This window comes from Penicillium crustosum (genome assembly GCF_028827405.1).
Source record: "Penicillium crustosum strain IBT 35664 chromosome Unknown utg000002l_segment0_segment0, whole genome shotgun sequence".
Classification (NCBI taxonomy): Eukaryota; Fungi; Ascomycota; class Eurotiomycetes; order Eurotiales; family Aspergillaceae; genus Penicillium; species Penicillium crustosum.
In genome coordinates this window covers 8,276,702-8,298,634 of record NW_026623123.1, presented here as the reverse complement: position 1 = coordinate 8,298,634, position 21,933 = coordinate 8,276,702, and the positions used below count along the sequence as shown (strand labels likewise).

Genomic DNA, 21,933 nt, shown 5'->3' with positions numbered 1-21,933 from the left:
CGATCTAGGTGATTCATTCAAGATACGAAAAGGCCCCAACTAATTTTATCCGATATCACTATTTGCAATTATATGATGTGGTATATCTCTATCATTGTATGTGATCATTTGTGACATGGTATCATAGGCTGGGCCTGAAGGTGCCTGTGACCTGACAAGGTCTCTAAGATGTATCGTGTATCTGCGTGCCCTGGCATGGCTCGTCTCGTCGTCAAAATAGAAAAGGTATGTGGAGAGCAGGCGATGGAAAATATGACAGCTTATACAGTCATCTACCAGAGGTAGCCAGGCAAAGCTAGCTATGTATCCATCCTCCATCGTGAATAAGATCTGCCATTGGGGCATCCTGCCAGTAGATCTGCCGCCATTCATCTTCGAGCTCGGGCAGACCTTCAACTCCCACAGGGGGAGGTAGGTCTACATCACCAAAGGCGAACAACTGTCGCCAGTCTGGATAGTCGCGAGCTGGCTCGATATTATCGACTTGCATGCTACTTGAGAAAGGGTCGTTCCTTTCCAGCGGGCCAACATTAAGCCGGAGAGGGGCAATCCAATTATTAAATTGAGCATTGGGTTGTGGTGAGAGGGTGTTTTGTTGGAGAGGTGTGGATTCAGGAGTGGGTACACCGAAGGAGAGTGGTCCGGGGGTTTGCATGGTAATTGATGGAACAGGAGAGGCAACGGGCATCTTGTGCGCATGATGAGGGTCATTGAACGGCTTGGGTCGTTCTGTGGTTGCCATCCGAAGATCTTCTTGCAGACGTTTGGAGTCCTCAAAGAGTCGAAGGATTGTGCCAGCATGAACCCAGTATTGAGCCAACTCGCGCAGCGAGTAAGAGGCAGAATCGAAGCGACGCAAGGCATTGATGGCAAGAACCGGGTTGGAGAAACGGAGTTCAACTCGGACCTGAATCATGGCCGTGAAGAGTGTATGGACGCCAGTGTACCAAAGGAACTTCAAACGCTCATGCATCCTGAGCTCCTCAAAGATTGACGCTATAACCCCGGCAGCTGCACTGCAAATTTCTGCATCGTGGGGTCCATAGTCGTCTGAATAGGCCGAGGCTCTGGGATGAGGCCGGTGCAACAGAATGAGGAAGTTGTTGTAGGTCAGATGGAGCATGGCGGACCAAGGATCCATATCAGATGCGCGAAGTCGAAGATTATCAGGAAGTTTTAAAGACCAGGTTGCCAGTGATCCGTCTGCTTCCTGAAGAACAGCCTTTCGCCGTTCCTCACTTGCCCGAAGTCCAAATCGATCACGAATGAGATAGGAGATCATCGTACAAAGTTCGGTAAAATGAATCACGTAGTCTGCTTGTACAAGAGGTCCACAATTCTCAAAATCTGCGGGCGTCAAAGGAGACACGTCAGAATCGTCCAGATTGCTGAATTGAAGCTTTGATTAGTATTTGCTGCGAATTGGCCGTTTGGGATGACTTACATTGCTTGAGGTCGGCCATATGACAGAGAGATCAATACATCAAATTGGACCAGAATGAACCAAACTCTCCGCCACATTCGCCTATCGCGAGTCACAAAGCTACTGGAAACAGGATTACGGTGCATTCCAAGCCCCGTGGCGATACGTGCAGCGGCCCCAACCCAAAAGTGAGCGTCTGCGGCAACATCATCATCTGCGCTGTCCGAATGCCACGTCAATAGAAGGGCCGCTTGAACAAGAATGTCGCGATTTCGCTCGATGCGATTGTCAAACAGATACTTGGTACGGCGGAAGAAAATTTCTTTGAGAGCGTCTCGCTCTACTTTACCGCGAGAAACATGCGCCCCGACCAACAAAATTGCTTGAAGAAGTAGAACTGGCGGAGGATCTGCAGGATCCCGGTTCCGGTATTGTGTCATGAACAAATCTTCATCGATGATGGGGTATCCCGGATTGACATATGTGAAATAAGCCTGAACCAATTCATCTGCAAGAGCCGGTTCTGGGAGTGTTAGAGCATCCATAAGAAGCTGATCATGGCCGGTCTTCATTTGACGCCGCGGGATTTCGTTGCTCGCAAAATGGTATACATCGTCATCTTGTTCTCGTTGTTGTCGGAACAAGAATGACATGTTCGAATGTTCGTGTCCGACATAGAAGGCGCGCACGCCTCTTTGGATCTCTCTTCTGCCGGATTCCTCCTCATCTATCAATTTGACGAGATGTTGCTCCATCTCCGTGTGTGCCTCGTGGGCATGTGTCATATCGGGGCCATGCCGGGCAAATGCCTCTGATCCCGTGCCTTGCTGGAATCCATGTTGCGGAAGACCCCCAGATATCGGTGTAGCATGGCCGCTCTGGAATGCGGTTGGAAAACTTGGTGGCAATGGTGCCCCTGCTGCAAGAGCAGGATTTGAAGTGGGATCGGATGTGGGTAGAGGCCGAGATCGGATCGGAACGGGATCTAGGATTGAGCGTACTGCAAGACGCTTTTTCTTTTCATGTATGCGACAGTCGGCCTTTCCGGAGGCGCGACAGTTGGTACAGGGTGTCCCGACGGTACGGGCATCGCAGCGAACCTTGCGCCGGTGACAGTGGACACAAGCTGCGGAACCTAAGAGATTTTTGAGTCACCGGTTAGCGAGTCTGATCGCGCAAAAATAACCGATAACCGAGAATAAAAAGACACCGCAAATCAAATTACACAACGATCAGGCAATCAGGCAGACAGGGGGTATTGCACAAGCGCTTACCTTGTTTGCGCTTGCTCACCCCATCCACCGGGAGCGGCGAGGGGGCGTTATCGTTGACGGAGGACATGGCAGGAGTACCGTTGACATCATTCGTCCAAATCGGCCACGATTCTGCATTATTCGAGTCACCAACACCAGTCACTTCAAGGCATCATGGGCGAACTCCGAGACGATTGCCGAGGATAATGCGACAAACAACACAATCAAAGAAACAAAAATGTCGGGAAGTTGAGGGAACTGCGGGATCGGGTCTCTGGTGGAGACTCACGTGGATGCGGAGAAATCGATTATGTAAAGAAGGGCCAAATTCGTATCACAGGGTCATATTCCTCCTTGGGAATTGCATAAGATTTGATATATCGTATTCTTAATCAATGCAAGGAAGTTTTTATCCTCTCCTAGAACATCAAGTATAAGTTTTAATTTCTCCTTTGTGGGCTGAATATGGTGCACGGGTCGATCTATATACATTTGTTCGCACAGCCACAGTATTACGCATTTACATACACACACCTAGGTAGTCTACTAATAGAACGCCTAAGTTTCTGTTATGAATTACTTTTCTGTATGTCTGCAGTCACCTTGGATTCCTAATGGATCTTGTTCGGAAAAGAAATGCTTACACGCAATAATAGGTCAAAGCCTTGAATTAATTGCTCTGATTCATTAGTCGAAAAAAACCATTCAAGGATTGTACTCAAATCACTTGGAACAATATAATTAAGCTAACGAATTTGGACGGTAGCTACCATTCTACATAATGGAGGCTTTCGTCTTCATTGTGTACCGGGCTGTGTCTGTGCCTGATATGCAGAGCCTCAATGGCCCAATGTATAAGTCACAAGCCCGAACAGTCTATATAAACCGGGTATATCAAGATGAATGGTGAATGAGCATATTTCTTGGACCGAACCACCCATCCAAGATCTCCCGCTTCAGTCAAAGAATGGGAAAGAAACCCAACGAGATCAACCGATGGACCAAGAATACCCGAAGATCACCATCTAAGTCTTCTCTAACGTCTTTAGATCTAGCTCAGGAGTAGTACTAGAGATGACCAGTACGGGTGACTAATTCTACCACTGGTTCATAACTCTCTCATTGGTTCATATTCCCAGGCATTAATTTAGATCCACTCTTACTCTACAAGGATGCGAAAGTATATCCCGGCTAGGGATTGGAGACCAATTATATAGTTATTAGTAATATTAAAGGCTTCTGTCCTAAGAGCTATCATGGACTACTTGTTGTAAACGCCAACCTAAAAGATACACCGGTTTAAAAAAGAGATATTATCTTATTCTTACAGGGTTTAAGCTTAATAGTTGGTCGTACCATTATGGTCAAATGTTATATGTAGAAAAGTCTCTGCTCTCATATATGTCCACGAAGACATATAAAAAGACATATAAAAAGAGTATAACAAGGCCGCATAAACCGCCAACCACAATTCCTGTCTTGTTGTATATGCTTCAAGAAGGGGATGAAAGAGGCGGTGGGGTAATATCCAATGACAGATTTATGAACCGGTGGCATATTTAGTCACCCGTGGACCAGACCTCGGGAGAGCAGTGCATTTAATACGCCGTATAGCAAAACCGGATAGGAGGAAAGAAGACAGAAAGTAAAGATTATACGGAGTGGGTCCTGTTGTCTATTATTGGTGCGCCACAACTTAAATATGTTAACAGAAATAGACGAGTACGACAATAGACCGTTCTGACCGCAATTAAATCATATAGACTTGAGAATTAGTTCACGATTAACAGGGGTGGTAAACCAACGGTCAACGTGAGGAAAAGCAATGGCGGGCGGTGAAATTGTGACCGAACGTTCAATAAACCAGGCGTTTTAAAGAGGGCATGTAAAAGTGGTCTACATTACTGTATAGCGTGAAAAGATTGGCTAACTGAGCGTCCCTTACCCACCTAGAGCGCTGGTTCGTGCATTTTATAATACCCTCGTACCCCCGGATAGTGCTGATACGGCCAATGGTATCCTTTATGAGCCACTCTTGATATTTAAAATTATGTTCTACTTAGATTTTTATTTAGTCAGCCCTATTCTTGCAGGAGAAAATCAACCAGGAGGCTTCCAATCATACTTACAGTTTAGGTACCTCGTCACATCCAGTGGTCCTTCTCCAGTCGCATGATTTGGTCTTCCGATTGAAAACCAGATTGTCAGGGCATTGGTAGAAAGTCGGCTCAAATTTGTCACATTCAATATATCGGGTACAGTCGTATATGTCTGGGTAAAGACCAGTCTCTTCCGGACACTCAAATTCGTTAGAACCTTGGGAGAAGGCAACAGGTAGAAGTGGAGTAATAAGCATAGAAGGACGCATTATGGGATATGACCAATAAGGCGGCTTGGTTAAAACCGAAGAAAATTAGAAAGATGCCCTTGTATAAACTGTCTCTAGGGGTTCCTTGAATTATGTACCTTTATATATCTTCCTTGCTAGGGATTAAAGGAGTCAGAAAACATCGCTCAATTAAGATTCACATGCTTTTATTGGGTCCCTAGGAAATAGTGCGGTAAACCGGAATTCTAATATTTTAGTAGTAATAAAAGTGGAATGGGCTTACAAGGAGTAAACCTTAAAGCTTAAGATCCATTAGCTTAGTGAAAAGATCCGCTAAGTGTATTGGCGATCGATCAATCGGCACCACCTATACTAGTGTGTGGCTCCTAGGAATGCCTAGATATAGGTAACAAAATATGATTGGATACTAGCATAGTCTTTTGGCCGAGTGAGAGAATGTGCGCCCGGGCATATCCTTTACAAAATGGCAGTAGTATTCCCCACAGTTAAATAATCCCGTAGCTTGTCAATAACTGCTCCACCCTACTGACGACCCACATCTCGGTAAACTACACAATAACCTCCTATCCTATGCTAACTACTATAACCTCATATGGTATGTCGAAATCCAGAAACCTTCTCTGCTCTTCTAGGTTGACCGCCTTTAGTTCTCTACTAGACCTATACATTTTAAATTATCTTAGTGATACGATTCAGATTGGAGAATTTACAATCTCGGTCGTAATCATAGCCCTATCGGCAAACAACAAAAATTCCTACCTAGAAACCGGAAATCTTTTTTTAAGGGATAAAACATTCTTACTAGTATAATGCAGCTATTAATATAACTAAATACAAAGACATAAATTCTGTTTTTTTTGGTCTCGTGTTACCAATCAATAAATGTAAAGGTATACAGTTTTCAGGCGTAAGGCCTGTCAACCGGGCAAGATACAAGGACTTGGAGAGGAACGGGAATGTATTTTCTGTGTGTGTTAAGACTAATTCTTGCCAAAAGAAGAGGTAGTTGAACTAATTAAGATCTAATTTTTGGACGCGTTTGGGTGCGGTGGCTAGCTCGCTTGTGAAATACGTCAGATCCAACTGCTTGTAAATTGGTAAAGATGGTATATTCAATACATCGCGAAAATTAGCCTATTTTTGGCGGAGCCACATTGATGAAGTTCTTACGGAGAGGGTATGCCTTAAGGCGATCTTTTGCCTATACATATTTCTATCTTACGTGGTTCATGCTGTGGCGTAGCTGGAAATGTTATCAGCTTCACCTCCTAGTTTTATGACCTCTTCCACTGACCCCTAGGCTGAAATCTGCCTTATTTCAGCCTCGGAATTTGAACAAGCGTCTAATTCCAAGTGAGACCTTCACATCCAATCATCTTACGTAGGGAGTGTTTAGCAATCAATAGATGGACTTGCTCTTTTGGCCGCGCGGACTTTGTACCAACTCAGCTCTTACGGCCAGCACTTCATTTGGGACTTGAGTCAATCTCACACTTAGGCGGGAAACAATTCATTATATAGGCGGCAACATTATCTATAGATACCCGTGGACTCCGTCCTCTGTACACACCCCATCCCTCGCTCGCTCCATGTACATATGTATGAAGGGAGCATTTGACTCTTGATAAAGCGTCACCGACGGAACCTGTGATCTTCAAAGATTCCTCTAGAGACAGTATACCCACGTGGATCTCGTCATCGGGCAATTCGTCGCCCCCATTGCCCTCACAAAGTTCTGCTGTAAGAACACGATCAATTGCTCGTGTGCGTTTCCCGGCATGATTTAGAATAAAATTTGCTCGTCGGTGAAAGTGGCCCTAGAGCCACTACGCTTTTTCTACAGAAGTTGCTCGATTTTGTTTTGCTCGAAACCAGAGACTAGGAGGTTGTGGGTGGATATGTTGACGTTCGCATCGATCGTTGCCTGGATATGAGATATCTTCTTCCGCGCTTGGCGTATGTCATCGGTCCAGAACTCCTCTGTTTTATCTGAGACACAGAAGTCCGACTCGCTCGGTGTTGTTTTCGAAAAATGAACTCTGTGATTGCATGCCCGTGACTACTGCTGAAGACATGCCCAGGTGGGACAGTCAGCCGTCTGGTTCGGCGAAGGTGCAGATGTGAACCTCGGAGGACCAGGTGTTACGAGGGCTTCTTTCCTCGTATTCGGTGACGCCATCGTGCTTTCCTGAAGCAAAATCAATCGATAAAGGGCAGTCACGGCTAAGGAGTGGTAATAGAGATGACTGGAGAATAATGCACTTGGTACGCCGTATAGCAAAGCCGTATAGGACGGAAAGAAGAAGAAGAAGAGGAATAGAGTCTATACGGAGTGGGTCCTATTATCTATTATTATTATTTACAGTAGGTTTTAGACGCCATCGCGCCAACCGGGTTTTTACCAGGCAGAAAATTAGTCAAAGGTTATACATCAAAGTTTATACATACAACATAGAAAAGTTTCTTACACAGAGTATACTTTTTTTACCGTCTTCGTATACACCTAAAAAGGGCATCCAAAAGAGCATCCAAAAGACATGACAAGGCTGCATGAGCAGCCGACTATTCTTATTAAGAATAAATTTAATAATCTATACCTATAGTACGAATTTCACTCGCACTAGTATCATATTTAGAGGGGATAGAATAAGTCTGTCCTTTACTCCTTAGGGCGTCTTGCTTATTATTCCTAGAAAAGAAGAGTCCTTCTATATCCTTCAATATTACCGATCTCAATCTCCTTGGTAATGATTTCTTAGATGGGAGAAGCCGAATTATATCGGTTGGGGCGATGGCGTCTAAAACCTGCCGTAATTATTGGTGCGCCACAACTTAGAATGTGCCTCTAGCTGGAACCTCGGAAGATCTGCGAGACTTATATATCAGCTTCACCTTGTTCAAATTCCTGGGTTGAGATAAGGCAAAGGTCATAAAACTAAAAGGAGGGTCTAATGCCGAGTGGGACCTTTACATCCAATTATGTTAGTGGACGTAGGGATTATTTAGCAATCAATAAATAGACTTGCTTTTTTGGCCGCACGGACTTTGTGCCAACTCAGCCTCTTGCGGCCAGCATTTCATTTGGAATTCGAGTCAATCTCTCACACTTAGGCGGGAAATAATTCATTATATAAGCGGCAACTTTATCCATGGATCTAGCCCTGGAGGTATCAATCAATACCCGTACTCCGTACACCCATCCCTTGTTCACTCCACGTATGAAGGGAGCATTTGACTCTTGGTAAGGCTCCATGGACTGAAGACTTGTGATCTTGAAAAATTCCTCTAGGGACGCTGTACCGAGCCGTACCGAGCTATGTAATATTTGAGATGGGCCCAAGCTATTCTTAAAAAAGATTAGGCCCCCGAGGCTGACGGGTTGCCGAAGCTGATCGTTCTTGGCCAATTAACCCTAGGAAACGATCTACATAAATACGAGAGGAGACACATAACTATTACCTTTGTACAGGTACATACATAGTTTATAGTTTCCCACTTAGCTGAACTATCCTTTATTAATGTTGATCGTATCACCCTGCAGCCCAATACTTATGAACTCCATCTGGACTCCGTACCTCGTGTATCTACCCCTGCCCTTTAAATTTATTCCCTAAAATCCTATTGTAATTTCAGTTCTCACCATTATTTTCATGTGTGCACAACGTCGAGGATCCTTAATAATCCGATAGATATGAAGCCATCTATCCTATTTTGCTTCATCGGGCTAGGTGCTGCTTTACATCTTGTTCCGCCTCGTCCGACGAAAAAGTTCGAGCTCAACCTGACATGGGACACCAAGGCACCCGACGGAGTTGAGCGCCAGCAAGCCTTGATTAATGGCCAATTCCCTGGGCCCTCCCTCATCTTCGACGAGGGCGACAATGTGGAGGTGACAGTGAACAATTTCCTGCCATATAACACCACGATGCATTGGCATGGCATTGAGTGAGTGTTCTCGGAAAATAACCTGGTTTATCACTAAGACAAGAATAGGCAACAAGGGACATCGTGGTCAGATGGTGTGCCTGGAGTCTCGCAGAGGCTTATTACCCCTGGCGGAAGATTTGTTTACAGATTTACTACTTCACAATATGGAACATACTGGTGAGTGGATCTAAGATCTAGGATCTTCCTACCTAGGTAGTAACTAGTTCTATTCTGCTAACATTTCAAAGGTATCATTCGCATTGCGCGGGACAAATAATGGATGGCCTATATGGGCCGATTTATATAAGGTTTGCTAATACCTACCCAAATCAAAATCCTACCTATTCACACAGGCGACTGAGTGATTATAACATCCAGGCCGCGAGATATTGCCACCAATTTGGCTAGTATGATATCAAATGATACAGGGGCACATTCTCAAATCAACAATGCCATTCGAGACCCCAAATTGCTCATGATTTCAGATTGGTTTCACAATACATCAGAAGAGCTCCGGGATATTGCAGTTTCTGCAAACCTTGATACATTGCAAGTTCCACAGAGACATTGTGAGAAATCGGGCTTATAGCTTATACCAATTCTAGATGTGCGGATTCTATTTTGATCAATGGGAAAGGCAGAGTGCGTTGTCTCGACCCTGGCTATTTGACAAGCCTAATTCCTGCACCATTGGCCCCTCTGCTTCAGGGCATGAACTTGACAGCAAAAGGGTATGTGCTAACTCTCCAAAGTGCTGATCAAAAAGCTGATGAGCAGTTCAACATAAGATGTCTTCCGGTTCAAAATACCTTTGCTCAAACAACCTTCGCTCAGCATAACTACACCGCAATCCCACCATCCTTGTTTGACCAATGCAAGGCCACAGAGTCAACGGAGGAAGTGATCAAAGTTGATCCTCTGGAGGGCTGGGTGAGCCTCAATCTCATCAGTTCAGCATCGATCTCACTCCCAGCAGGTATGTTCGTTGTTATACTTTAATAAGTTCCAGGGGGAGTAAGCTAAGCCTATTCGCTAAATACAGTCTCTATCAACAATCATTCTCTTTGGGTCTATGAAGTCGATGGTCAATACATTGTACCCACCAAAGTTGATGTATGACCACCCATCTCGCTTTGTACTCTGCAAAGTTATGAACACTGCACTGACTAAGAGTCTTTTTCCAGGCATTGACACTCAGCAACGGTGCTCGCTACTCCGTTCTGGTCCAATTGAACAAGACGCCAGGTAACTACCTGATCACAGCAGCCGGTGCAGGAGTCAACCAAAAGGTTGCCGGGTACGGCACTTTCTCTTATGTCGACAGCGACCCCTCGGTCGTCGGAAAACCCTCAATCGATTACGGTGGAAACAGCATCAGTACGGATGTTGTTGTTCTGGACGAAAATACGATCAAGCCACTTATCCCAAGCCGACCTAGTGAACAAGCGGACCAAACATACCTGCTCACCATTGGCCGGATTGAAAAAGCCTGGAAATGGTCTCTCAATGGAGAACATTCGTATAGCATGTCTCTGGAGTCAGAGAAGCCGATGTTATGGGACCCTCAATCACAGGCAGACAGTGATCTGGTCATCGCTACGAACAATGATACCTGGGTGGATATTGTCTTCGCGGTGTCTGGAGAACCATCGACTATCCAGCCTGGTCATCCGATTCACAAGCACTCAAACAGGGTCTATATTCTGGTGAGTTATTTTGAACACCTCGAGTACAAATTTCATGGTATGAATTCTGATTTGTGTTTTAAGGGTCTTGGCACGGGCGAGTTCAATTGGACTTCTGTTGCAGAGGCTCAACAGGAAATCCCAGAGATGTTTAACCTGGTCGACCCTCCAATGAGAGGTATGAGATACACAGCTTTTCGTATAGTTTTTCTAGTTCTGGGAACTAATGGATGGGGTAGATACCTTTACAACGCTTCCCGCTTTGGAAGCACCAAGCTGGATGGCAGTTCGCTATCATGGTATGTATTCCACTCGCTTTTCTTCTTCTCTTCTCTCCTTGTCCTTTTTCTTCTGGGGATCAAGAAGCTAATATGGTTGGGTTTGGCAGTGCAAAATCCTGGGGTAAGGCATTGATCCATGTAGAGCCTCTCGAATTTCCCGCTAACCAGACAGGCTTTCTTCCTCCACTGCCATATCGATCCGCACCTCACTGGAGGAATGGCGTAAGTTACCAGCACATTGAAGTTAGTATTCCAGAACATATACTAACCAAGCGTTCAGACTCGCAATCTTGGATGGCATAGATACGTGGCCTAGTATTCCTACACAATATGGCCCGAAGGGTCATTGGGGAAAGCCGGCCAAAGAGAAAACATCATTGATGGCCGTGACGGGTATAAAGGGTAGATAGTTTTGAACTCAGTTCTCTTTTTTTTTTTCACTTAAGATGATAAATGGCACTGCACAATGTGAATGGATGGATGGATGGGCATTCGACCTAGCGGTTGTCGTTGGTGATATTTGGCGCACCGCTACTTTGGATCCCCGTTCATCTTCAGTTTGAGCGCCGTTTGGTCTCAAGCTGCCGGATCGCCTTCGGGTGATGCCTTTTTTTAATCTTTTACTCAGATAACTTTCTATAGCGATGCTTCCAAAAGTATGTACATAGCATGGACCAAAGTCCAAAACAAACTAGTTTCGAACAACCTTGTTAAGTCTAGCTTGTCCTTCCAGACCTGCCTTCATGATCATACCAAAGATTTCAAGATCTTTTTTCGCATCCTCCGAAGTGGTTTTGACCGGCTTACCCTCAACAACAAATGCATAAAGCTCCTTCATTTCCAAAGTATACGCATCCTCATACGTCTTCCGAACCACAGACTCCCGGAATGAACCATCTTCCAGCTTCTCACGAATGTGCATAGTGGTAGGTAACCCCTTGACATAAGGCGAATCAAAGCAGACCTTGACAGTCTTATTCCCACCAAAGACCTCAATCGAGGCGTCGAAACGGGGAACCTCATCAATTCCCGACTCATAAGACACAGCAAAAGAGGGATATTGGAAGAGGGCACTGAAGCAAAAAAAATCAACATATCGCCCTGAACCACAGATACAGAATTCACAACTTACCTCCAAAACGGTGGGCCCCTTGCAGAGCACAAAGAAGCACCAAGCACAGCCGTAGGCATACCAAGAGCTTCTCTCATAGCACTAAGATCATGGGATCCAAGACTCCCCAGGTTCCTCCACTGGGCGGCAGTATCAGCCGTAACTGGAATCCCCAGTTCCGTCGTCAAAGCCTGTTCCAGGAACTCGTTTGTCTTGTTCGACAACTCTTTCACGTCCTCTTCCCTGTAATCCGAGAAAACTTTAGGAAAAGTACCCGACTGACCAACGAAATCAGAGTTCGGGCCGACAATATCTCGCACGCGTGCATAGCACACTTGATCAAAGCTTCCTATTTCCTTGACGGCGTCGATGAACCCGCTCGCATACCGCCGCATGTACCCCACCATGACCTTTCCGGAAGAGTTCTTCTCGAGGTTGATGAGCTGGTCTGCGTCTTGTAGGGAGAGAGCCATGGGTTTCTCGATGAAGACGACTTTGTCATATTTCAGGCCCAGGACGGCGTGCGGAACGTGGAAGGCGTCGCTGTTGGCTATCATTACGATGTCCACGTCTGGGGAAGCACAGAGATCTTCTGCTTTGCGGGTGGTCTTGGGAGTACCCCCGATGACCTTTTTGGCACAGTGCGAGAGTGCATTGTCGGAGACATCGCATAGGTAGGTGACTTGGAAGTAATCTGAGAGGAAGCCGAAATTTGGAATGTGGGCGACTTGGGTGATTTCGCCACATCTAATTGTGATATCAGAATCATTGTAAAGCGCTTTGATAATGGGGTTTCTTACCCGATTATTCCCACACGAAGGATCCTGTTGCCGGTACTCATCTTGAATGTGTGAAGTGGCTCTTCAGCTTCTCCAATGACGTAATAGTTCAAGAACGTTGAGGTTCCAAGGTTGGAAGCTGATTCTAGAAAATATTTACAGAAGATGATTTGTGCAGGACAATAGTATCAAGTCGTCGATGTCTTGAGTGAATATGCTGGGTAAATTGGATTGAAAGAGTGCTGGTCTGATGCCCCGCGAGGTGGAACAGCTCTGGAGCCCCGCTGAACTTAGTAACTTGCACGTTGGCTGAATACGACTACCGTCAACATTAAGATCTTCCGATTTTAAAATAAGACACGCAGTAGGGAGGAATATTGTATTTACTCCAACATTGGAATGTACAGATTGTAGACTCAATCTCCTGCACCTCTCACTGTTGTAGATACAGATGTCCTCATTCCGCCTATAATTCGCCGCAAAACTCCGAAATCAAAAGAAATAAATACAAAGCCCGACGAAAATCCCAATCTGCTGAAATCCAACGAAAGAGGCAAGCGGTTAAGCTCTCTAGATACTCCGAACACATTGACCAGCCAAGAGACTATTGCAGATAAACACCCATGAAAGAAACAGAGGATGTCTCCACACACGCTTCGATTAGATCTTCAATATTAGTTCTATTGAGGACATGCGCCCTGTATCAAATTCAGGCACAGTGTCCCTCGGCCAACTCCTTCCCACCATACCTTAGTATGACTCGCCGCCCGCGCCGTTGTGAGGCTGGCCGACCATGGAGGGATAGCCGTAGGCGGAAGCATCTTGTTCGGATTGGTCAAGATTGGGGTTCAACATAGGGTTTGCGCCTTCGGCATCGGGGAATCCTGTGGGACGAGCTGGTCCAGGTCCACCGGGGCCACCGACGGGTCCCCCAGCTCCATAGCCAGCGCTTGGGGGCCGCTGGTTATCACCACGGGCAGATTGAGTCTGGAGTCGAGTTAGTATTTTGGAACTAACGGCTGCTCAAGGCTTGGTCCAGGGATTGTTCCTAGGTTGCGGGGGACTCTACCTCGCGGTACTTGGATAGGTAGATCTTAAGTGCTTCGGCGTAGTTCTCAAATCCAAGCGATGTCATAGCAAATAGGATGTCTTCACCGTTGACTGTCTTGCGCTTCTCCTGCTGGCATTTCTCCGAGGCTACGAATATAGCCGATTAGTATGTCTTAACTTGGACCGAGCATGAAACCAGACTCACCTTCACTTGTGATGAATGAAATGAATTCGCTCACACATTCCTGCATGCATTCCTTGGCTTCTTTTGCTATCTTTGCATTTTCAGGTAGAGCCAACTTCATAATACGAGCCACTGGATAAGATCGGTGGTGTTAACATGTTGTGGAGATATAGGGTGTTTTGCATAATATCGTCCAAATGTGGGGATAATGGGAAGGGTTGGATATGTACATAAGTTGTACGACCGGTAAAAACATCTGGAAAAGACATCCTGGTTATATGTATGGGCTTAGGACGAAAAGAAGGGACTTTTGGACAAAACCAAAAATGCGGGGAAAAGAAAAAGGGGTGGCCCATCAACCAGGGCAAAGGTAAGGTACGCGCAAATCAGAACAGACCAAATGCAAGATGCAACATACCATTTGCAATCGGAAGCCACCGATCTTGTTCCTTCACCTCAAACTCGCCCGGGTGTCCCTGCACATCATGGTGGTCCTTGTCCATGTGATCTTGTTCTTCTCCCGATTGCGCTTCGGGGTCAAGTTCAGCGTCCTTTGAAGGAGAGTTCGACATGATTATAAGTGGTTTAGATTGTGGATCCTCGGCTTGGGCGTCAATGTGTGTTTCGCGTGCTCTGTTGTCAGACCACGTCAGATCACAATGCCGGGCGATCGCCTCCGTTTCAGACAGCGCAGAATCGGCTCCAAAAGTAGACACGGTTGTATTGGCTGGGTACAAACTATTGTGCAGTAGCCTTAAAGATAGCGTCAGCCCAGGGGGGCAGGTTTGACAATAATGCAGGATATTAGCTCTGTTATATGCGACGCGCGAAATGGCACCAATTAGCCTCGTGTTTGGAAAATGGTATGGGGCACTTTCAAGGACAGGGATTCGAGTTTAGTATGGAACGCGATCACGTACCCGTTTTACCGAATATGCGCCTCAAAGTGGTCGGGATTTGGAGTGAAGCTGATGCGGGCAACGCGCAATGACCTCGGGAAGCGTTGGATTAGGGGAGAGCCCAACTTTCTAAATCGCAAGTCGCGTAAAAAAGAGCTTTTAGATATTTAGTACGATCTGATTCGTCTCTTATTGGAGCTAAAGTTAAGGTGTTTGGGAAGATCTGGGGAGAGAGGTCAATTGGCGAACCAGAAGTTCGGGCAGATCAGCGCCTTTGATCGTTTTGGTTGGTCACCAACGTTAATCCCCGTAGACTGGTGGTATCAACTTTAGGATTTTCAAGACAAAGCACAAATGAAATGCCAATTTCTTAGGATTGGAGTAGACAAAGAGCACAGAATCAATCAAATCAAGGACTATCCAAAATCATTACCTATTAGCATGATGACATACTGGTTGGTGCAACTTGTGTCACTATCATCACAGAAGCTGGCATCATACATGTATTCAAATCCTCAGATCCTCATATTTTTGCACTTTACATTACATATCCATCTTCAATAAGTTAGGTTCTTTAAGGCCCAACCTAATGTGATGCCGTGATCATTTACTGTTCAGTCAGGCATCAAGGCTTGCATCTCTACATGTACATAAAGCATCCTAGGCACAGACACTGACGCACAAAGCATGTCTAACTTCGTATAAATCTTAAATTATTGACCAGATGGGTTGAGTTAGGCATCGATTACAGCCTTTCCTTTGACCTTGGAGGTTAGCTTAGGCTGATATATATGCAAACTCCAGACTCCGCCATCTCATGACATTGCTGAGGTCCGAGAGCCTCAGCTGAAATATCTATGATTCAAAACTTATGGGATATATATATATTTTTTTACTATGATAAGGAGCTAATCTTGCAAGTTTGAGATCAAAGCATAAATCAACGCTGCATTATGTCTAGTCTTTTGCCGTTCCCAGTAACGCCGGTAGCCTATTGCTTTCGCATTCAGATAGCACCACCCGGGAACACGTAAATTGAAAGTATACAGAGAAAAGCAATGTCACTAAGGCTGCACAACCTGAATGTTGTTCTTCTTCTGCAAAGGGGAGATTAAAGTCAGCACTGCCCGTATCAAGTTCCCAGGATATAGTTTCAGGCCCAGGAAACAGCCATGAAACAGGAGATTCGCTTACCTTCCAGGTATCCAGCTCACCCTGCTTTGACTTGTATTGCTTGAGCATGTCCTCCAATACTTGCTTCAATCCATCTGAGTTGGTCTTGAGTGTAGGAAGAACATCTTTGACGGTACGCTCGACTAGAACGCCGTTCACCATGCGGAAACATTTGCGGTCTGCAGCGAGAGGGTCGAGGGTTTCAATAACAAGTCTGGAGGGGGGAAAAGAGATGTTAGCATTATAAATACTTAAGACATCGCTGGTTGTGCTCGCTCCGTGGCATAGCCCGGGTTCAAACACAGCAGGATCCCACTATGTGGGGACAGCGCATAACCCTGGTAGTGACTCACTTGTGCTCTTCTGCCTCCTGCTCTATGTCACCAATCTTTTGTGCTAATTGCTGAAGGGTGTTCTTGAAGTTGGTGTATTGGTGCTGAAGCTCTGGATTGAGGGGTTCATGTGAGCTTTCGTGATTTCCTAGTGTTTGTAGGGGCGATGGGGAAAGCATACCCTGCTGCTTCTTGGGGTCAATCTGCTTCTGGCTAGACATGATGGCTGTTTGAGATGGTGTGGTCGGCACGTGGAAGCTCGAGAAATTGAGATGACGATGCGGGGCGGTTACTTTTCGGTGTTGGTGGAGGCCACTATGTACTATAGAACTTTTGATATACCTCACACCCATTAATAGGTGAATTTAGTTCTAAATATTACTTACATCTACTCAATTCCTCAAACTAACTGCAATGAGTATTAAAATAATTATTAACTTAACTCTATACTACCAATTATATGCTCTTAATGAACTAAGTTGTAAGCCACGTGACTGATATCATGGTTTGCAATGTTTGATTGCGATAGAGACAAGACCTGGAGGTCGACTCCACCGTTACATATCTTCTAGAATGTGAAGATAGGGCTGCTCCGCGCCAGCAATGTTTCTAAGAAGATATTTCCTTAATAAATAGAAGCTAAGGTATACTAATGGCATTATCCTTTTGGAAGAAAAGAAACTAGAACTTCCAGGGCGGTGACTTTCTTCTAGCAATAAAGGGCGGTGAGACTTTGACGCTATAGGAAAGAGGTTCGACTCCGCGGAATCACTTTCTCTGAAACTCAACCCCGCGCAGAGCTGACTAGCTCGTATATTGCGAATTACCCAAGTTTTGAACCTGGCTTACAAGCCCGGCTGAACGACATGTCTCGCAACGATATGGGCCCTCCGGCCAAAAGGCACAAAGGCTTTGGACATCTCCCTGCAGGCCTACGCGACGCAAAACGAAAGGACATTGACAACTGGGAGACAAATCGAATGCTCACCTCTGGTGTGGCACAACGACGAGACCATGAGGGCGACTTTATGCCCGAAGACGAAGAAGCGACTCGAGTGCATTTGCTCGTCCACGACCTCCGCCCGCCTTTTCTCGATGGTCGCACGATCTTCACGAAGCAGCTGGAGCCCATCTCCGCCGTTCGCGATCCGCAAAGTGACATGGCAGTATTCAGTCGGAAGGGAAGCAGGGTCGTCAACGAGCGCCGACAGCAGCGCGAACGACAAAAGCAAGCGCAGGAGGCGACAAATCTCGCCGGCACAGCCCTGGGCAACTTCATGGGCATCAAAGAGGACGAAGGAGACAGTGCAGTCGCCGAGCCTATCGAGGAAGCCTACCAAGGAGGAGGAAACAAATTTGCCAAACACATGAAGAAAAGCGGTGGTGGCTCGAGCGCTTTCAGCAGTAGCAAGACCATGCGCGAACAGAGAGAGTATCTACCCGCCTTTGCCGTCCGTGAAGATCTAATGAGGGTCATCCGTGACAACCAAGTTGTGGTGGTCGTTGGAGAGACTGGATCTGGGAAAACCACCCAGCTAACTCAATTCCTACACGAAGAGGGCTATTCTAAGTTCGGTATGATCGGGTGTACGCAGCCTCGCCGTGTGGCTGCTATGAGTGTTGCAAAGCGTGTTAGTGAGGAGATGGATGTTGATCTCGGTGCACTCGTCGGATACGCTATCCGTTTCGAGGATTGTACGAGTGATGAGACTGTGATCAAATGTGAGTGTTTCCCATTTCGCTTTGGTGTGATCATCTAGCTAATTTATATACTAGATATGACGGATGGTGTGTTACTGCGAGAATCTCTCACCCAAAAGGATCTCGACAAATACTCGTGCATCATTATGGACGAGGCACACGAAAGAGCTTTGAACACCGACGTCTTGATGGGTCTCCTCAAGAAAGTTCTGACCCGGCGCAGGGATCTGAAATTGATCGTGACTTCGGCCACGATGAACTCTGAACGATTTGCGCGTTTCTTTGGTGGCGCCGCAGAATTCATCATTCCTGGCAGAACCTTCCCTGTGGATCTTCACTTCTCGCGCACGCCTTGTGAAGATTATGTTGATAGTGCGGTGAAGCAGGTCTTGGCCATTCATGTATCCCAGGGCCCCGGTGATATTCTTGTCTTCATGACTGGACAGGAAGATATCGAGGCAACCTGCGAGCTGGTCCAAGACAGGCTGAAGCAGCTGAATGATCCACCGAAACTCAGCGTCTTACCCATCTACAGTCAAATGCCTGCCGAACAACAGGCAAAGATCTTCGAGAAGGCCGCTCCGGGTGTGCGCAAAGTAATCGTGGCTACGAACATTGCTGAGACAAGTTTGACGGTCGACGGTATCATGTTCGTCGTGGATGCAGGTTACTCAAAGCTGAAGGTGTACAACCCGCGCATGGGTATGGACGGTCTCCAGGTCACTCCGATTTCCCAAGCCAATGCAAACCAGCGATCTGGGCGTGCTGGGCGGACTGGCCCAGGCAAGGCCTATCGTCTGTACACAGAGACGGCCTACAAGAAAGAGCTCTACATTCAAACTATCCCTGAGATTCAGCGAACCAGCCTTTCCAATACCATTCTTTTGTTGAAATCACTTGGCGTGAAGGACCTTTTGGACTTTGACTTCATGGATCCTCCCCCACAGGAGACAATTTCCACCTCTCTTTTCGAGCTCTGGGCGCTTGGTGCTCTGGACAACCTGGGCGATCTTACACCTCTAGGACGTCGCATGACACCATTCCCAATGGATCCCCCTCTTGCCAAGCTCATAATCATGGCCGCTGATGAATACGGGTGCAGCGAGGAGATGTTAAGCATCGTCGCAATGCTTTCGGTTCCAAATGTCTTTTATCGCCCCAAAGAACGAGAGGAGGAGTCTGATTCAGCCCGTGAGAAATTCTTCGTTCCAGAATCCGACCACTTGACCCTTCTCCATGTTTACACTCAATGGAAAACCAACGGTCACTCGGATGCCTGGTGCACCAAGCACTTTTTACACTCCAAAACCCTCCGTCGCGCCAAGGAAGTCCGTGACCAACTTCTCGACATCATGAACAAACAAAAAATGCCCCTCATCAGCTGCGGCACAGACTGGGACACCATCCGCAAGTGCATCTGTTCGGGCTTCTTCCACCAGGCCGCACGAGTAAAGGGAATCGGCGAGTTCATCAACCTCCGCACCAGCGTGACTATGGCACTTCACCCCACAAGTGCCCTTTACGGTATCGGCCACGTGCCCGAGTACGTCGTCTACCACGAGTTGCTCCTGACCTCCAAGGAATACATGTCCACAGTGACATCGGTTGACCCTCATGTAAGTTACCACTCCCTCAATCCCACCTGTGTTGTCATCTAGTACTCAGCTAACCCATTTCTCTCAGTGGCTCGCCGAACTCGGTGGTGTATTCTACTCCGTCAAAGAAAAAGGCTACTCGCAGCGCGACCGTCGCGTGACAGAAATCGAGTTCAACAAGCGCATGGAAATCGAAGAGCAGATGGCAGCTGACCGTGAACGCGCTGCTGCTGAGAAATTGCGCGAGCAAGAACGCAACGACCCCGCCCGTCGCAGAAAGGAAATTGAGGTTGGTGGGAGGTCCGCCGTACGTAAACCTATCATCAAGCCAGGGCGCAAGGTCGGCGGTTTGACTGCTTCGTCTTCTTCTTCTTCTTCTTCTTCTTCTTCTTCATCGCGACCCGGAGCCAGTGGCGATGGGGCTCAGGGCGGTGGAAGTCGTCCTGGAAGCAGTGTGGTGAAGAGGCCTACAGTGCCTCGGAGACCTGGACGTGCATTCTAGTTTTGCGGTGGAAACAACTTCTTTGGGGGCTGCGCCCTGCTTGTATAACATTATTTCGTCTTTTAAATCCATCTAAGATGGATCTTGTTCAATCGATACCCGCCATTGCGTTTTCATTCAGCTCATATCCGAATAGTCTGCTCTACACCAGGCGGTCTCCGACATAGAGTCATTTGAATGACATATACTTGTCAAACAAGCCAATCTTGTGAAAGCAGATAGGTCAAATATGAACAATATTTTTCACCTCGATCATAGACGAAGCGTATAAAACTAAAACAAAGATCGGCGAAAATGGTTCCAAGGTGTAAGGATATCTAAGAGAGGACATTCCCAACTCCATCTGAAGATCAAAATAAACCAACCCCAGACAGAAAACAGAATGAGCCAGCATGGTATTGAACGGAGGCTTCGAGCGCCGAGCACAGCTCAGTTGATAAAGTTGACGCAGAAAAAGTGTAGGATCAAGCTTCCGAAGATGTAATCGGCGAAAGCCCTAGAATTGAAGATCAGCATATGTATTCATAGTTTTGGGAAAGCAATTATGACATTGAATATCACCATAACCACAAGAAATACAAGAAAAGAAAAAAAGAAGAAACTCACCTCTCATGCGAAATACCCGTCCCCTGCTCTTCACTCTCATCTGCAAAGCGCGCATTCTTCCCCTTGGAGCTCGGCTTCGATCCAGAACCAGTACCACTATCGCTAGTTTGCATGCGCAGACTCGCCGTAAGAACAAATTGACCAACAGCAGCACTGAAGCCACTGAGGAAGGCATTGAAGGGCTATACAGGAGATTATGTTAGTGATCTATAGAGCTCCAATTGCAAGTCACACGTCGTATAGAAGGCAAGAGACAAAGAGAGCTGAAACAAAAACAAAAGAACCAAAACAGCATTTGCAAGTCAGAGCTTCAACCTACATAGTTTCCAGCTAGAACACAGTACACGAACTGCAATCCACCAACAAGAACCAAGAACGCCATGAAGGCATCTAGGAGGAGTGTCCGCTGCGGCGTTGTGGATGCATACTGCTGCCAGACATGACCGGCGATCTCGGCGGCTGACGCATTGGTCTTGAGAGTTGTTGGGCCTGAGGAGAGTTTGGGTGTTGTGGGCGCGGGTGCAGGCGTGGATGTAGAAGGTGCCGCGGAGGTAGTTGAGGCCGCGTGGCGCTTGGGAGCCATGATTTTGGAATTTGGGGTTTCGGTGGTGGTTTGGTGTGTATAATTGGCAATGAATTGATCTGGGATAGTACGGATGGCTATTTCACTGGGAAATTGGTGCAAGGACGGTGGGTTGGTGGACAATGGCGGAGTGGAGGGTGCTGGTTGATGCCAGCTTGGAGCTTGTTATCACCGCGGTCACGTGGTGGAGTAGATCCCGATTTAGAAGTATACAATTAAAGTGATAACGAATATTCTATTTTGGTTCATGGTTCATGGTTCATGGTTAAAGGTGAATTCTTTGATTGATGTGTTTAGATGGTTTCTTTATTTGAATTTGTATTTGATGTTGGGTATAAGGTGCTACGACAGAGTGTCGCTGATATATGTAGTGCACAAGAGAGGGGAGTATAATAACAGTGAGGGGAGTGGGATATCATCCAGTAACCAACGCCATAAATCATCAGATCATTAATAGCCAAAGTTTCAGGCGAGAAAGAAGTCGCCCTTCATAAAGAGG

The 21,933-nt window shown here is 46.5% G+C and overlaps 7 protein-coding genes across 7 annotated transcripts; 2 read left to right on the top strand and 5 right to left on the bottom strand.

The window, feature by feature from the left end:
• Positions 1-295: 295 nt before the first annotated feature.
• Positions 296-2,764, bottom strand: N7487_006656 (uncharacterized protein; the record flags this gene model as incomplete). Its single annotated transcript, XM_056874403.1, has 3 exons — positions 296-1,388; positions 1,445-2,558; positions 2,698-2,764. 3 exons carry the CDS (start codon positions 2,762-2,764, stop codon positions 296-298), a joined length of 2,274 nt encoding a protein of 757 aa, XP_056732123.1.
• A 5,953-nt stretch (positions 2,765-8,717) lies between these two features.
• Positions 8,718-11,329, top strand: N7487_006655 (uncharacterized protein; the record flags this gene model as incomplete). The annotated part of the gene is made up of 10 exons (XM_056874402.1): positions 8,718-8,971; positions 9,020-9,130; positions 9,706-9,929; positions 9,996-10,066; positions 10,138-10,659; positions 10,723-10,816; positions 10,878-10,937; positions 11,027-11,040; positions 11,092-11,141; positions 11,200-11,329. 10 exons carry the CDS (start codon positions 8,718-8,720, stop codon positions 11,327-11,329), a joined length of 1,530 nt encoding a protein of 509 aa, XP_056732122.1.
• Positions 11,330-11,610: 281 nt separating this feature from the next.
• Positions 11,611-12,871, bottom strand: N7487_006654 (Gfo/Idh/MocA family protein; the record flags this gene model as incomplete). Its single annotated transcript, XM_056874401.1, has 3 exons — positions 11,611-11,992; positions 12,052-12,777; positions 12,831-12,871. The coding sequence occupies 3 exons, from the start codon at positions 12,869-12,871 to the stop codon at positions 11,611-11,613; spliced, it is 1,149 nt and encodes a 382-aa protein (XP_056732121.1).
• A 688-nt stretch (positions 12,872-13,559) lies between these two features.
• Positions 13,560-14,615, bottom strand: N7487_006653 (nuclear transcription factor Y subunit beta; the record flags this gene model as incomplete). Its single annotated transcript, XM_056874400.1, has 4 exons — positions 13,560-13,796; positions 13,879-14,006; positions 14,065-14,175; positions 14,462-14,615. 4 exons carry the CDS (start codon positions 14,613-14,615, stop codon positions 13,560-13,562), a joined length of 630 nt encoding a protein of 209 aa, XP_056732120.1.
• A 1,391-nt stretch (positions 14,616-16,006) lies between these two features.
• On the bottom strand, positions 16,007-16,668 carry N7487_006652 (putative prefoldin subunit 2; the record flags this gene model as incomplete). The annotated part of the gene is made up of 4 exons (XM_056874399.1): positions 16,007-16,039; positions 16,137-16,329; positions 16,469-16,559; positions 16,629-16,668. The coding sequence occupies 4 exons, from the start codon at positions 16,666-16,668 to the stop codon at positions 16,007-16,009; spliced, it is 357 nt and encodes a 118-aa protein (XP_056732119.1).
• A 645-nt stretch (positions 16,669-17,313) lies between these two features.
• N7487_006651 (putative mRNA splicing factor RNA helicase (Prp16)) lies at positions 17,314-20,245 on the top strand (the record flags this gene model as incomplete). The annotated part of the gene is made up of 3 exons (XM_056874398.1): positions 17,314-18,169; positions 18,224-19,764; positions 19,832-20,245. The coding sequence occupies 3 exons, from the start codon at positions 17,314-17,316 to the stop codon at positions 20,243-20,245; spliced, it is 2,811 nt and encodes a 936-aa protein (XP_056732118.1).
• Positions 20,246-20,674: 429 nt separating this feature from the next.
• Positions 20,675-21,434, bottom strand: N7487_006650 (putative oligosaccharyl transferase subunit Dad1; the record flags this gene model as incomplete). The annotated part of the gene is made up of 3 exons (XM_056874397.1): positions 20,675-20,741; positions 20,852-21,033; positions 21,171-21,434. The coding sequence occupies 3 exons, from the start codon at positions 21,432-21,434 to the stop codon at positions 20,675-20,677; spliced, it is 513 nt and encodes a 170-aa protein (XP_056732117.1).
• Between the last annotated feature and the right edge of the window lie 499 nt (positions 21,435-21,933).